Source organism: Cicer arietinum, chromosome 7, assembly GCF_000331145.2.
Source record: "Cicer arietinum cultivar CDC Frontier isolate Library 1 chromosome 7, Cicar.CDCFrontier_v2.0, whole genome shotgun sequence".
Classification (NCBI taxonomy): Eukaryota; Viridiplantae; Streptophyta; class Magnoliopsida; order Fabales; family Fabaceae; genus Cicer; species Cicer arietinum.
In genome coordinates this window covers 18214652-18230404 of record NC_021166.2, presented here as the reverse complement: position 1 = coordinate 18230404, position 15753 = coordinate 18214652, and the positions used below count along the sequence as shown (strand labels likewise).

The 15753-nt window shown below is 29.6% G+C and overlaps 2 protein-coding genes across 4 annotated transcripts in view; both read left to right on the top strand.

Moving 5' to 3' along the window:
* LOC101502397 (DNA repair protein RAD4) overlaps positions 1 to 4726 on the top strand; it is a 9376-nt gene extending 4650 nt beyond the window's left edge. For all 3 annotated transcript variants that reach the window (XM_027337127.2, XM_012718336.3, XM_073363920.1), the window contains 7 exons: positions 406 to 455; positions 999 to 1754; positions 2133 to 2376; positions 2463 to 2657; positions 2768 to 2923; positions 3582 to 3791; positions 4104 to 4726. In XM_027337127.2, coding sequence (XP_027192928.1) covers positions 406 to 455; positions 999 to 1754; positions 2133 to 2376; positions 2463 to 2657; positions 2768 to 2923; positions 3582 to 3791; positions 4104 to 4502 — 2010 coding nt within the window. In that variant the 3' untranslated portion in view covers positions 4503 to 4726. The remainder of the gene's footprint in view (positions 1 to 405; positions 456 to 998; positions 1755 to 2132; positions 2377 to 2462; positions 2658 to 2767; positions 2924 to 3581; positions 3792 to 4103) is intronic.
* Positions 4727 to 8315: 3589 nt separating this feature from the next.
* Positions 8316 to 12161, top strand: LOC101505274 (uncharacterized). Its single transcript, XM_004509505.3, has 2 exons — positions 8316 to 8758; positions 10618 to 12161. The coding sequence occupies exons 1-2, from the start codon at positions 8457 to 8459 to the stop codon at positions 11852 to 11854; spliced, it is 1539 nt and encodes a 512-aa protein (XP_004509562.1). The 5' UTR covers positions 8316 to 8456; the 3' UTR covers positions 11855 to 12161.
* Positions 12162 to 15753: the final 3592 nt, after the last annotated feature.

Here is a 15753-nt window from a genome sequence, read left to right as displayed (position 1 = left end):
GGGGTGCTGGGATAATTAGAGAAATAAGGCATGTTGCCCATAAATAAGAACAGTTATGAGAGTGGGAGGTATCTTGTCATTTTAAATACTTGGGGTTTTTGGGCATATTAAGACCCTAATTTTTCTTATAGAGATACTAGTTCCTATCAGGTTAATATTCATTGTAAAATTGAATGAGAAACTTAAACCAGACATTAAATGGTTGACAATGCAGGGTCTGTTGGTAATTCAGTCTCAGAATGAAATGATTTGATGGTCTTTTAATTACCCTCTTCATCGGCTTATAATTGACTTTACCAAAAGCTGTAGTAAATTAAAGTTTCTGAAGAATGGGCTAGTTGTGTTACATAATTGCTTGGTAGTTTGAGATAATTTACAGGGAGAAGGTTTTTCTTGTTGTTGCAGATTGCAGCTTTATCCGTGGCACTATTAAGAGCTTTAAATCTTACAGCCAGGTATTCAATAAAAGCACAGAAGGTTATCTTTCTTTGGTTCATCTATTTTTATTATATTGTTGGTTTGAAAATTTTGTACATTCTATACTTTTATATTAGAATTTTGTTTTTCACAGAAAATTCCATGCTATTATATAACTTATATTGTTGAATTCCAATCAATGAAGCAGCCCTTCCAAAATGGGCTTCCATGAATTATTCACTCCGATATCCTTTAATTTCTTTAAGTTTTAACCTCCTGCAGGATCTCAATTTTTATTATTTGGGATGGGAGTGATAATATTCTAAGAGTGATGTTGCATCTGATGAATTGAGTCTGAAAAAGGAAAGATAACAATAGTAATAAAGCAATTACATTTTTTATCTTCATAGTGTAACTTCTGTAGAATTATAAAATTCTAATTCCAGAGGTATATAGCCATGTCAGAAGCATAATTTCAACGAAGAAATTAGAAAAAAATTGCCTACTATAACGTTTGGAAGAATTTAATTTCTTCTGCTTAAGCAACAATATGGAGTTTTCTTATTGAAGGCATATTTCAGGTTCGTATCCATTTTGGATGTTTCGTCTCTTAAACCAGGCCAATCCTTCAGACCAATCGCAAGTGGATCTAGTAAGGGGATATTTAATACTTCAACACCAATGGTATCGAAGCAAAAATTGGATTTTAAGTCGCCTAAAAAGTCATTGTCTTCTTATGAGAGAGAAAAACCTTGTGAAAGTTCTCTTGGTCAATCACGGAAACGTAAGAAACGCCGTTCAACAAGCAATATGGATCAGTCTACAGATCCTTCTGTTGCTGAAGACTTGAATTGTAGTGTAACAAATTCACAAACTTCTGAGCCACAAGATAGTAACCAAGGCGGATCACATATAACCGATGAATCTCATAAATCAAAGAGGAAGGGGGATCTTGAATTTGAGATGCAGTTAGAAATGGCTCTTTCTGTTACAGCAATTGATTGTTCAAAGAGTAAAGTGGAGTCAGGTGCAAATGCTGATTCATCAAATTTTTCTTGTCCATCAAAAAGAATGAAAAGAGTTATAGGTGAAGAATCTTCAACCTCCCCCCAACTAATTTCTACAGCACTTGGATCAATGAAAGTAGGATCTCCTTTGTATTGGGCAGAATTATATTGCAGTGAAGAAAATTTGACAGGAAAGTGGGTGCATATTGATGCTGTGAATTCGATTATTGACGGAGAAGACAAGGTTGAAGCCATGGTTGCTGCATGCAAAACATCTTTGAGATATGTCGTTGCTTTTGCTGGGCAGGGGGCCAAAGATGTGACCCGCAGGTTTGATGTTTTATCTATTCAGCATGAATTTGGTGATGGTTTGCAACTTCAGTAACACTAGTCAATTTCTTGATAGATTTGCATAAACTTGCTTGTTTACTGCTCAAGTTGCCATTTTATTTGTTTACGGAAATTGCTTGTTTAAATATTTTGGACTACTATCAGAAAGGCAACACGTGACAAGTTTTTACACAAACAAGTATTACAGAGTGCAACATGGCACACACTTTTTCCTTTTTATTGATATATCTTTTTCATTTGTTGTTCTCTATTGTTTTAGCTCTACTCAACTTTGCATGCATGCTAATTTGTAGCTTCCATACGGCTGTAAGTTACATTTCATTGCCTGAAGATGTCAGTACTTATTTGACATATTAGGTACTGTACGAAGTGGTACAAGATAGCATCACAACGGGTTAATTCAACGTGGTGGGATTCAGTGTTGGCACCACTGAGAAACTTAGAGTCTGGGGCAACTGGAGGTGTGATTCATTCGAGAACAAACCAAATCACTGCTACAGAAGCTAACACGAATGATTCTTTTGTTCCTACAAGGAGCTCTCTTGAGGATATTGAGTTAGAAACTAGGGCATTGACTGAACCTCTTCCAACCAACCAGCAGGTAGTTTCAAAAGTAACCTTAGCAAACATAATGTTTGATATTGTAGATAGTTATATTATGTTAAATGGCTCTTTTTCCCTTTGCAGGCCTACAAAAATCATTCACTTTATGCCTTAGAAAAATGGCTTACAAAGTATCAAGTACTTCATCCAAAAGGTCCGATTCTAGGGTTTTGTTCAGGTCACCCGGTTTACCCTAGGACTTGTGTGCAAACTGTTATGACAAAAAACAGATGGCTCCGGGAAGGGCTACAAGTGAAACCCAATGAACATCCTGTGAAGGTCTAATCTGGTTGACAGCACTCAATATTGTTTCCTTGATTTAATTGTTTTTTTTTTCCTATTGATATGCACATGTAATTGGTTTTTGTTACCCAAAAATATCCATTCAGGAGTTTAAACGTTCCGTTAAGCCTCAGAAGGTTCAAGGTTTTGAAGCTGAAGATGATGATTGCACCACTGATTCTAAGGAAAATATTAAACTTTATGGGAAGTGGCAACTAGAACCATTAAATCTTCCTTGCGCGGTGAATGGAATAGTTCCTAAGGTATCGTCTTTACCTTCTATGAATACTCTTAATATAGAATAAATGTGTAGGTGTGAAAGACGATATTCAACTCTTTACCCTTTGAAAATGATTAAATAGATCTTCCTGGCGCACCATGTGATTTACACACTGGATCGAGACAATAACTGTTAGTTTGACATTTTTCATTTTTGGGTCTCAAAAGGTAGATTTTGTTGCACCAAGTACATGTTCTTATGGCTCCAGTGTACAACTGTTCTGATGAATACTGGATTTGTTCTGAATTACCATAATCCATAGACCATCAGGTTCTGAATTACCGCAATCATTTCACAACCAAGGCAATAATTTTGAAATTAGATTCCTTTTGGTTCAAAGCTACAAGGAGTGATTTTTTTAAGTTTTTTACTATAAGAGTATGGAAGGAAAAAACTGTAGAGAAAGACCCTTAGGTTTGAGTTTAGCAAATGAGGTTGATATAGCTTGAAATTGAGTTCCGTCTGCGTTACTTGCTGCATTGTGTTAATGTTAACATTCATGCATTTGAAGTAACGGGAAAATGTACATATGCATATTAGCGTATATATTTAAACAATTTTTATATTTGGTTGTTTTCTCTGTTTATACTTTATAGAAATTTTTAAATTGCTGACCGTTACAATTCTTATTTGACATCTAGAACGATCACGGTCAAGTAGATGTTTGGTCTGAGAAATGTCTTCCACCAGGCACTGTGCACTTGAGGTTTCCAAGGGCACATGTTGTTGCCAAAAGGCTAGAGATTGATTATGCACCTGCCATGGTTGGTTTTGAATTTAAAAGTGGCCGATCATTTCCTGTCTATGATGGTATTGTGGTGTGCGCCGAGTTCAAGGATGTACTGCTAGAGGTATTTCTCTTTTCCGCTGAAGTCTTGCAGTGAAATGTTTATTCCATCATCTATCTTATATGTTTTGACATTATTTGTTGAAATTAATTTGATATACTTGCTGCATGGTAAATCATGGTAGCTCAGGTTGTTTACAGGATTTATTCTGCTTATATTCTTCATTCCGGAAATCCCTTGGCCTCTTTAGAATATATCTGAAAAATAAGGACTAAAATTGCAGCTTTCCTCGAGTTTGAGTATGTCAATATTGCGTTGTGTTTTTACAGTTTCATCACGCACATGCTATAACTTCTTTTCTACCCCTTTTGTCAGGCATATGCCGAAGAAGATGAAAGACAGAAAGCTGAAGAAAAGAAAATGAATGAAGCACAAGCTCTTCGTCGGTGGTACCAGCTTCTTTCATCTATTTTAACTCGTCAAAGGTTAAATAATCGTTATAATAACAGTTTGGCGTCAGAGCTATCAATCGATGTCCAGTGTATGAATGATAATGTGTCTAATGCCAAAGTTTGTGGTAGTAATGACAAGAATAAAACTCACAAACACAATCAGATGGACAAATGTGATACCAATCTTGAGGCTTCGTTAAGTATACCTGTAAAAGACCATGAGCATGCTTTTTTGAAAGAGTACGAGAGCTTTGACGAGGAAACCTCTCTCTTGACAAAGCGATGCCAATGTGGTTTTTCTGTCCAAGTTGAAGAATTGTAGTATTTAAATGAAACACCTTCATTCATGTTCATGCCTTGATGCATAACTAAACAGTCCATGATGGTGCGAGACTTTTCGTTAACTTCTAGTTTTGTAGTCTCTAAAACTCTTAATCATTTCTCTATTAGAGAGACTTAGGATTTTATGGCTTTGGCTCTACAATTGGATGTAAGGTATAATATGTGATGTATATTATTAATTAATCAAATCTAGTTTTTCTTATTTATGACAAATTTCCAGATATACACTAATTTTTCCACTGGAGTTTTCCAGCAAAGAATGAAGACAAATTTACATCTATGGTGTGAAAGTTGAGATCAATTTTTTATTCTTAGGATGTGCGTCTTTTAATGCTAGCCATTCACAATTAATATAAGTAATATATTCCTGCAAATTTATTTATTAATTTGGGAAAAGAAGTAATGTAAAATTATTGGAGATCTTGAGAAAAATGAAATTTGGATTCCTATATTCAGCCAATAAAATACATTACTGAAAATTATGATCTAATAAATTAAACAAACATGGGGATGCCGAGTATGCTGCAGTCATTACCGCTATCACTCCCTTTATCATCTACTAGCATGCATAAGCATGTTTGTTTGTTTTTATTGATAAAAGTAATATAAATTATAAAAATTTATTCGATTATTTAAAATAATTTAATTATTTGATTGATAATGAAAAATAAAATAGTTGAAACAAAGGATAAAATTAGAATGAAAAAAGAGTATACTGAAATTTTATATTCTCTTATGAATATTTAAAAATAGAAATAAATATTTTAAAAAAATTAAATACATTTTTTGTCCCTATAAAAATATTATATTTCGTTTTTAGTTTCTCTAACTTTTTTTTCAAACAATAGTTCCTGAAATATTTTTTGTCAATAATTTTGGTTCCTACTTTTAAATTAATTTATATGTGCACTATCATATGTCTCTATGTAGATGATTTATTCATATTTGGTTCAAACATTCATGTTGTAAATGTTGTGAAATTATTGTTATATAAAAACTTTGATAAGAAAGACCTTGGAGAAGCGAGTGCAATCCTTAGAATCAAGATTATTAAGTCAAAAAAGGGAATTTCTTTGGATCAATTTCACTATGTTGAAAAAATTCTAAAGAAATACAATTACTTTGACTGTAAACCTTCTTGCACACGATATGATCCAAGTGTGAAACTTTTCAAAAACACTAGTGAAAGTGTTAAACAAACTGAATATGCAAGCATCATTGACAGACTCAGGTATGCCACTGACTGTATTAAATCCGATATTGCTTATGTCGTGGAACTATTGTGCAGATTTATCAGTAGACCTTGTATGGAGCATTGACACGCTATCTAGAGAGTCATGAGATACCTTAAAAGGGCCATGAGTCTCAGAATACATTATCAAAGGTTTCCTATTGTCCTTGAATGATACAATGAAGTTGATTGAAACACTTTATCGGATGACTCCAAAGTAATCCGTGACTATATTTTTAGTATAATTGATAGTGTTGTATCTTGGAAATAGAATAAAAATATGATATTGACTCAGTCTAATATGGAGTCTAACATGATAACACTAGTTATTGCTAGTGAAGAAGCGAGTTGGTTGAGATGTTTGCTAGCTAAGATTCATTTATGGGAAAAACCTATATCAGTTGTGTTGATCCACTTCATTAGTATTGTGGCTTAAATACATCAAAAATTATGAGACTATTTCCTATAGAGTCACTCGTGATGATAACACGACCTAAAAGAATGGAGATCTCAAGAATTAGGTTCAATGGGTAATAACAAGTCGTGAAGTGATATGAGATGAACATGCTATTATAAATCAGAAAAACATGATTCCTGAAGCGATGATAAGATGAGGTAATATAAACTCTTAACGAGATCTATACTCTATGTGAAGTGGAGTACCTCATTATATGAGTACTCTTGATAGACTCACCTATGTGAATGTAGAAGTGAGGTCGCTTCCTATGGAATTTTGAGCTAGAATTCCTAGAGTATTCACTATACTAGGATAGACGTGCAGGGTCATTAATGCGTGAGCTTTTGAGAATACACCAAATGAAAATGGTGTGTGTGAGTTTGATGTTAGAGATAAAGTTCAAGATTACAAATCACTCTTGTTGAATTTGAATCCTACTTACTATGCAAATGTTCAAGTTGGAAGATATGTTTGTTTATGCACAATCTTATAAAAGCGTTTTAACGCTACTTCATAAACATTTTTTATTTCAAGTGGGGGATTGTTGGAACATATAGTATGTTAGTGTGTGAATTTAAAATTAGTTGAAGTCTCGCATTGGAAAACTCTCATATATTGAATAGTTTTCGACTCTATAAATACTAAAGTCTCATATTGGATATTTAACATATGCATGTTTGCTTCCATCACTATATAAAGAGTGTCAAACTCTATGCGGTTCCCAACTTTATCTATTTTCCCTCTTATGCTTGATGCCTTTCCGAGTCACTTATCCCCTTTCTTTTTGTCCCTTTGATTTTTAAGTGGTCCTAATACCATTGTCATTTTAAAGTGATTTTATGTCGTAGTCCATTTAATTTTTGTGTTCCTAGTACCACTATCCTTTTAGAGCGGTTTGTGTCGTAGTCCCTTCGATTTTTTAGTGATCTTAATACCACTGTCATTTTAGAACGGTTTTTGTGTTGTAGTACTTTCGATTTATGAGTTGTCATTGTATCATATTACGAGTGATCTTAGCCGTCATATTTAGAGGGTATAATTGTAGAACGGTTTTCTACGGTACAGTAGAACTCTGAAACATTTTGTATGAGCTGTTTTATCTTGAGGACTTCGTGGTTGATAGTCTGTCTTACACAATTTGAACAGTGTCGCAAAATGTCTTAAAGAGAGCGACATAATCTGCGATTCAACTCAATAATATATTCGGTGACTGAAAATTATTTTAAAAATGATTTTTTATTACTCAAAAACAACATAAACTTTTTAAAATTACAAAAAGAAGATGGAGGCCTGTTATGATGATATAATATAAAATATAAAATAAGTAAAATATAATTTATATAATTTATATAAAAAATAAAATAAAATAAAAAAAGTGGACATTGGTGTTGAATTCTTGTGTATATACATGTCTTTCTAGCACGGAGGATTAAAGGTGGCAAATTCTGCTAGTACTTCAGAAAATGGACGTTGATGCAATCATGCCAGTAGTGCAAGCTAGGGCGGTTGAATCAATGGCGATCGATGTCATACTGAATCAATCTGCCGGCAACATATATATTCCTATTACTATATATTTGACCTTTCAGGTATCTAGCTTTCATTTTTTTTTTATAAAAAAAACAAGGTAGCTAGCATAATATTTAGAATCAAGAGAATTAAGTATCACTACATTTAAAAAAATAGTTTCATGAAAATCAACTATTTCTTACATATGCGACATTTATTTCATTGTATGTAAAAATATGGTTAATTTAATCAAATAAATAATTAATGAAAATATATTAAAAAGTATGATTAATCATATAAATTATTTAATCATATTTTTAATGTAATTTAAATTAATAATTTACTAAATTAAATTATTCAAAAAAATTTATAGTGATTAATCAAGTGTGACACCTGTGTAAAAAAACGAGGTATTCGTATATCATTATTGAAATAAAATTGTCAAAATGTGGCGACAAGTAAATTCGACAGTGTAACCAATTCTCTGATAGAAATTCACAAAAAGACAAAATAAAAAAACAAATTAAGCTTAAAAGAATCTTTGAAATATACAATACCACCATATTTAACAAAGTTTTCGATTTGCACCCTTGAAATTTTCGTTAACCCAGCTGTGTTTTGCACGTTTGTATCTAGCCACACACACGCCAGCACTACTTACATATTGTCACCATTCAATATTGATTGTAATATATATCGATATCTCTAAGTTAAATTTTTCTAAATTAACCACCTTAATGGATCAAGTGAGTAGTGCTACTGAAGTTGATGATCAAGGTGGCAATAGCAAATCAGTGAAAGTGTCAAAATGGAGAGAGAGTGATGATCAATTTGAAGGATCAATAGGAGAGAAACCATCAAGAAATGAAGTTTGGGGATGGTATCTTTATGAGTTTTGTTCTTACTTTGTTCAAACGGTTCTTATACCTGTGTTGTTTCCTCTTATAATAAGTCAGTTACAGATTCTAGCTAAGGACCCTTTTCAGGAGTGGCAGAGTAATCACCATGGGATGCTTTGTTCAGACAAGGAAATTCATCTGTGAGTATATCAACTTTATTACTAGAGAGGAGAACATAAAAAAATGTAATTAAAAAAAGTGTTTTAGATAAATGCTTGAAGTTTGTTTTCTCTATTTGATTTTAATTAAACGGTTGTGCTGTAAGAATTGTAGAACAAGAATTAAAAAAATAATAATAAACAATTGATTGACTTCAATAATATATATTACAATTTAGAGTTCAAATAGTTAATGAAATAGACAAGGAATTTGGGTGAAAATAAATAGTTTGAAACTTGAATTTAAATTCGAGTTTAAATAATTATTAATTATATTTTTATTAAATTTTTAATCAGAATTTGAATTAGCAAACCCTTTCTCTTAATGACATGAAGTTAAGACAAAAAATTGTAATTTTAATTTTCTTTTCTAATGTATTAAATATAAGTAAAAAATAAAGTAGAAGAATTCTATTTATCGGAAAGAAAAAATTGAGTATCATAGTCCTAAGACAACATTTATCCAAAATATAAATTATTTAAAAAGTAAATAAGTATAAAAGATTAGCTGGATCGTGGATCGGTTATTGGGTATTATATGTGACATATGATGTAATAATGCTAAATAATTAATATTTATAAAATTACAATTAAATTCTATAAAATTTTAGTCTTAATTTTTAAAATTATTTATTTTTATAATTTTATTAATAATATATAAATAATTAATGTATTTAGCTAATTTTATAATATGAGATCATATGTCATATCAATTAAAATTTATCAAACGGTAATCTGTGTTAGTTAAAAAATGTGAGAGATGACCAAAATTGTTAAATTTTTAAATAGAAAGATCAATTTTATGAATTGATAAAAAATAGAAAAGTCAAAATTACAATATATTATAAGTATATAACAGAAAATTAATTAGTTTTAAAATATATTATAAGTATACGTAATATTAAAAATATAAATTATTTAATAAAAAAATGTGTTAAAGACACAAATAAAGCAAAATATCATTAACAAAATCACAACAAAAGTAAACATATAATTTATCACTTATAAACAAGAATATATCATTAACAAAATTACAGCCTTCTTTGGTCTCACCCTGATTCGCAATATAAAGGAGCATTGGTAACATGTCAGAGGTTGGTTGGATGATAAATAAATTCTCAAAAAAAATTATTTAGGTTAAAATTTTAATTGAAATTCTTTCAAATGATTAACTTTTTTACCTAAAATTGATTAACGGTTAAACTGTTATATTCAACGGTAAACTATGCTAATTTTATGTGTGCAAAAATCAATTTGTAGGAATTAATACTCAAATTAATTTGTTTTAAATATATATTTCATGTTTCTATTAAAAACACGGCATGCATAAATTTGCTATTAGAAAAGTTGAAATTTCTTGTGACAAAAGATAGAGCGGAAAAACATAAAATCTATATCTAATTATGTTGTTAAATGTCATAGACATCAAATTTAAATATCAATTTCATTTTCTTCAAGTCTATTTTTTTTTTATATAATTCGACTTATTGTTAGCATTGATTATTAATTTTGTGCCTTCTTTAGTATATTAGGATTAGTAGATTTGGTTTCACTAAAATTAATTCTAGGCATGTATGTATAGTAATTGGTTTTGACATGTATGTATATTACTTTTTTACTCCAAGTACGATTTTTATAATCAAATTTATTTTTTAATTTATTTATTTAATAAAATTTAACTTATTTTTATATAAATATATACATATATAAATTATTTTACATTCAACTACCTTTAATTAAAATTAATTTTTAATACCAAAAAACAAAACATAAATTTAATTAATAATATGTATATCAAAGGGTAAAAACCTAATATAAACTATTGGATTTGATAATTGCAGGTACAGCACTCTAACAAAGAGAACTATAACAGTAAACGGTTCAAACTTCTCTTCTTTAGAATGGACATCAATTGCATGGGTATCAGGTCTAACATTATCCATTCCAATCCTCACCTTCATCTCCTTCCACCTCAATGGCCATTACAATTCAATCATCACAGCATCATCAACAGCCATTGGAGTTTTCTTCTGTTTCCCAGCTGGCTTCTTCAAAACTACCTTAATCTTCATTCCCTACATTGCTTTCATTGTCTTAGCAACCACTGTTTCAACTGCTTCTCACACTCACCACCTTTCTCTCATGATTCTTTCCTTCAACAAAAAAAACCAAAACAGACACAAAAAATCTAGCTTTTTCTCTCTTTATGCAACTTCTTTTGGTTGTTTAGGTTCAGCTATAATCTCTTCTTTCATTTATCATATGCTTAGAGAGCCTGATGATAGAAACCTTTACACCCTTTGGATTGTTTCAATTTTCAGTGGCTTAATTTGGTTAATTGGTATTTTACATGTCATTACAGCTATAAACAGAACCTCTGTTTCCTCTGTTTCTTTGATAAACTCAATCTTTTATCCTTGTTCTATACTTAAATATCCAAATGCAATTGGAGGGCTTTTTGGGGTTTTCCTTTCATCATTTACCACTATGTGTATTTTCACTGGTTGTGTGCTTTTTATTGTGGGCCAGCTTTGTATTAAGCCACTACACTTACTTTATTTTTGGTTAATTTATTTTCTTTTTCCTTTGGTTTCTATGCCACTTTTGCACCATTTACAACAACTTATTAAAGCAAATTCTGTAAAAATGAAAATAATTGGTTTTCTTTTGTCACTGTTGTCTTCTGGTTTTGGATTTTATTTTTGGGAGAGTCATTGGAAATGGGGTCATGTTTTGTTATTTGGAGGGATACAAAGTATTGGAAGTGGAGTTTTGCATGCATATGGAAGAGTTTTGGTTTTGGAATGTGCTCCTATTGGGAAAGAAGGTGTTTTATGTGTTTGGTATGGTTGGATTAGAGCTGCTGGTTTGTGTTTGGGTTTCACTGTTGCTTCAGTTGTTCCTGGACAAATTAGAACTTCTTTTGGATCTGCTTTTGTTGCTGCACTTGTTGGAATTATTGTTCTTCTTTTTGGTAATGTTGGTGATGATGTTGGGGCAAAGCATGTTAGTAATGAAAGTGATTCTCATGGTAATCATAATCTTGGTTTAGATTCTAAAGAATCTGATAGTGTTTGAGACTCAAAAGGAAAAAATAAACCAATGTTAATTACATCGACACTAGACATGATATACACATTTAATAATTTGACAAAAAGAGAATTAATTCAATGTAACAATATGTGTATATGTTACATTGACGTATGATACTAACATGGATGAAACACCGGATATGTTTTGAATTTGAAGTGTTTATTATTAGCTTATATGTTTTATGTGTTTTTAAATTCTTTACAAATGATGTTAGTGTATGCAAGAGTGGTAATTATTAATTGGTTTTGTATTATGATGATTGATATATGGTGTATTTTGGTTGAATAAAGTTTCTCTTATTATACAGTATACAATAGAGAACTCAATTTTTTAATATTTAGTTATTACATTTACACTTCATTCTTAGTAATTTTGTAATAATAGTACTTAATAAATATTCAATTTCTTTAAGTCAAAAACATTAATGTTTATCTTATTTTATCCTCAATTGAAATATGTATTTAGTATTAAGTCTTACGAAATTAATAGGACTACCCCGTTGAGAATGATCATACACCTTTCACATAAGTTTTTCATGGACTCTACGGCTGTGTATTCAATATTAATTTTTCTTTTACAAAAAAAATTAAGTTAATTAAATTTAAATATTTTCACTTTAAACATAAATTTGATGCAAAAAATAGTGTAAATTTTAAACTTAATATAAAAATTATTTTGTAATAATTTTAAAGAAAAATTTAGATCAACGGATAAATAATTCACTACACAAAGTCAAAACTTAATCTAAGTCACAATGAGTGTGAACGAAAAATTTAAAATTGGAAACAAAATTTTAGTTTTTTTTTACTCACAAGTTTTTTTAGTTAATTGTTATTTGTCTGTAAAATCAATTTTATATAAAACAACATAAAATCTCATAATTATTTGTATTAATTCAAAGAAAAATATGTTTTTCATGTCAAGTACGGTATATCCAAACATCTACTTTGTTTACTACTTACTATACACGAGGACACGAGGACATGGATTTGTGTTTTTTATTCGGTTTCAATATTTCTAATTAAATATAATATTAAATGAAGTTTTCTCGTCAAGGTTAATAGTAAATTTTTACAAATATAATTTTTTAAATATACGAATAAAAATAATTGTAACAATAGACAGTAAAAAATATACGCATTTTTTTATATTAACATTCACATATTACTCTCATATCACATGAGTTTTTCATTTGAATAGTCCATAAATCACAAGTGATTGTCATTTTAAGGTATAACATAATGTACTTTCCCTTTTTCGTTGGATTACTTAATCCTCATAACATTATGAATACAACACATAATTGTTTGAGGTTTTAGCTCTCGTATGCATCATTGTTTTCATCATCAACATCAATTCATAATTTTAACTACATAATCAATTATTGCAAATCATCAAACTCGTGCATATCCACCATACCATCAATCTCTTATAAACACTAAACCAATCAAATTAACATCGTAACATTATGCTCATAAACATTTCATTTCAATAGTATAACAAAATTTGAACATAATTATACACTCAACTCTTAAGATATACATCATATCTATCTATCTTTGCGACAAAATCATTTGAAAAAATTTAGGCAAGTAGAAGTAACAGGAAGAAAAAAAATAAAATTGAAGTAGTGTAAAGAAGTTATATGTAATAGTAAGGGAAAGTTTTTGTTTTGATAGAAAGAAGTTATTATATGGATTTTTGTGTGTGTGTGTGTATTGACTTTATTAATGTTATAGATAATACTCAATCCGTGCATCTCCACATTTATTTTTCTAGCATAATTAACAAATTATCTTCTTGTATTCCATTTTTATGATGAATATATTTTGAATAAATAGTTTTAGCATGAAAAAAATATATAGTAATTTGTACACATTAATATTAACATTTTTTACATTCATCAATATTAATTATAATATTTGAAATAATTTATAATTTATTATACACTTACATTTGTATACATGACACATACAAAATTGTTTGTTAATTAAAGGGAGTTTTAAATTTGCCACTAATTAATTTATTTCTGTGTGAAGACTCTCAAAATCCCTCTTTTCATTCTCACTCCCAATTTCATTTCCCTCCATTTTTATAAGTGAACTATTTTTCTTTTTTCACATCATTTCACCCTTCCATTTTCACCTTTCACTCTTCCTTTTTTCACTCTTCCTTTTGTTTTTCGTTGTAAGCTTCTACACTACCAACATCAACATTGACATGCCTCACATATGAAATTGTATCACATATGAAATGGCTTCGTCTCCTTTCCATTTGTACGTCTTCGTCTCCTTTCTATTTTTACGTCTTTGTCTCACTTTCCATCTTTCAATGCCACAAACTACGACTCCGATGTACTTTAAGCTTGATTTTCCTTTTATATCCATTTTTGTTTTTGTTTTTTTATTTAGGTTTCTGACTTTTGGTCAATTTTAGTGTCTTCAACTTTTGAGTTTGTCCTTCATCTTCTTCTTACAGAAAAATTATAGCTTCTATCCAAACTTGCCCTGATTTTCTTCATCTTTTAGTATTTTATTTTCTTCCTTTTTAAGTTTTTAATTTTTTCTCAATTTGCTCTTGAGAAAAACTCTGGATTTATGATTGAATGGCAATCTATTTTTTCTTTTCATTTCGTGAGATTGGGGATTGAAAATCCAATGCATATGAAGTGTTTGTCATTGTCATGCAATTGAAATAAATGATTAAATTCTTTTCATTTTTAACCGGCCAACATATTAGGTTTATGGTTAATTTGTCCCGGGTTTTGTAGTGTTTTCTACCACACTCGAACGTATCGGGAAAAACTTTGTCATTACTTATCCAAGGTTTCGTGATAACCTTATTGTAAAACATTTACAATATTCTCTTTTCTATAATATTATATTTTCTCCTATAAAAGGAGCCTGTATTTGTCAGAATAATACACAACAATTATCAATAATATTTCACTATAGTGACATAAAAGATCAAATTGTTATTTAAAAATAAATAAATAAATAAATAGTTATTTAAAATTAAATAAATAATCAAATTAAAAAAAAAAATAAATATCTAATATAAAATTAAGGGATCTCATATATATATTTTGGCTAAAAAATCCAATTAAAAAAAACACACTCACTTTTAGTTATGTGTTCCGAATCTTTTAAAAAATAAAAGGAAAATGACACTTTTGTAAACTTGAAGGTTCCAATAGGTATTTTGGTATTTTCACAACGATGACAGGGGTGTGAGCCCCAAATGTATTGATCTCTAATAGATTTTTCTTCTTTTATGTTTAAATGCATTTTTATTTTTTATATTTTGTTTTAAATTAACTTTAAGTTATTCTATTTTTTAAATTATATTTTTGGTCCATCTATTTTATAATTTGAACAATTATTTTGATTTATTTCTTTTTTTAGATGTTGCATGTTCAATTATGATGTGATATTCTATTTAATTTAATTTAGTTGTGTTACATCATTACTATATCAATGATGAGCATTCCGTATCATAAAAAAGAAAAAAGATCAAATAAATTTCACAAAGTTGTAAAATAGAAAAACCAAAGACCCAATTATATAAATATGAGAAGTAAAAGTTAATTTTGAACGAAATAGACGAATTAAAAATGAATTTAAGTAATTGTTTTATATTTTTTTTTCTCATTTCAAAATCTTCTTAAAAAGCCTTCAAATTTTGTCCAATTTATATGTTTATTTTACACATCTAAAATAATGTATTTGAGAACATTTATAGTGAGACAAGAAACACCATTTCTTTTATGGAGGAAAAAAAATCAGGTCGGAAGAGAGAACCCAATCCAACAGATTACCATCATAGAATGTCGATGAATATTTCCTACAAATATCCTTATAGTAAAAAAAAAATATTATATATTC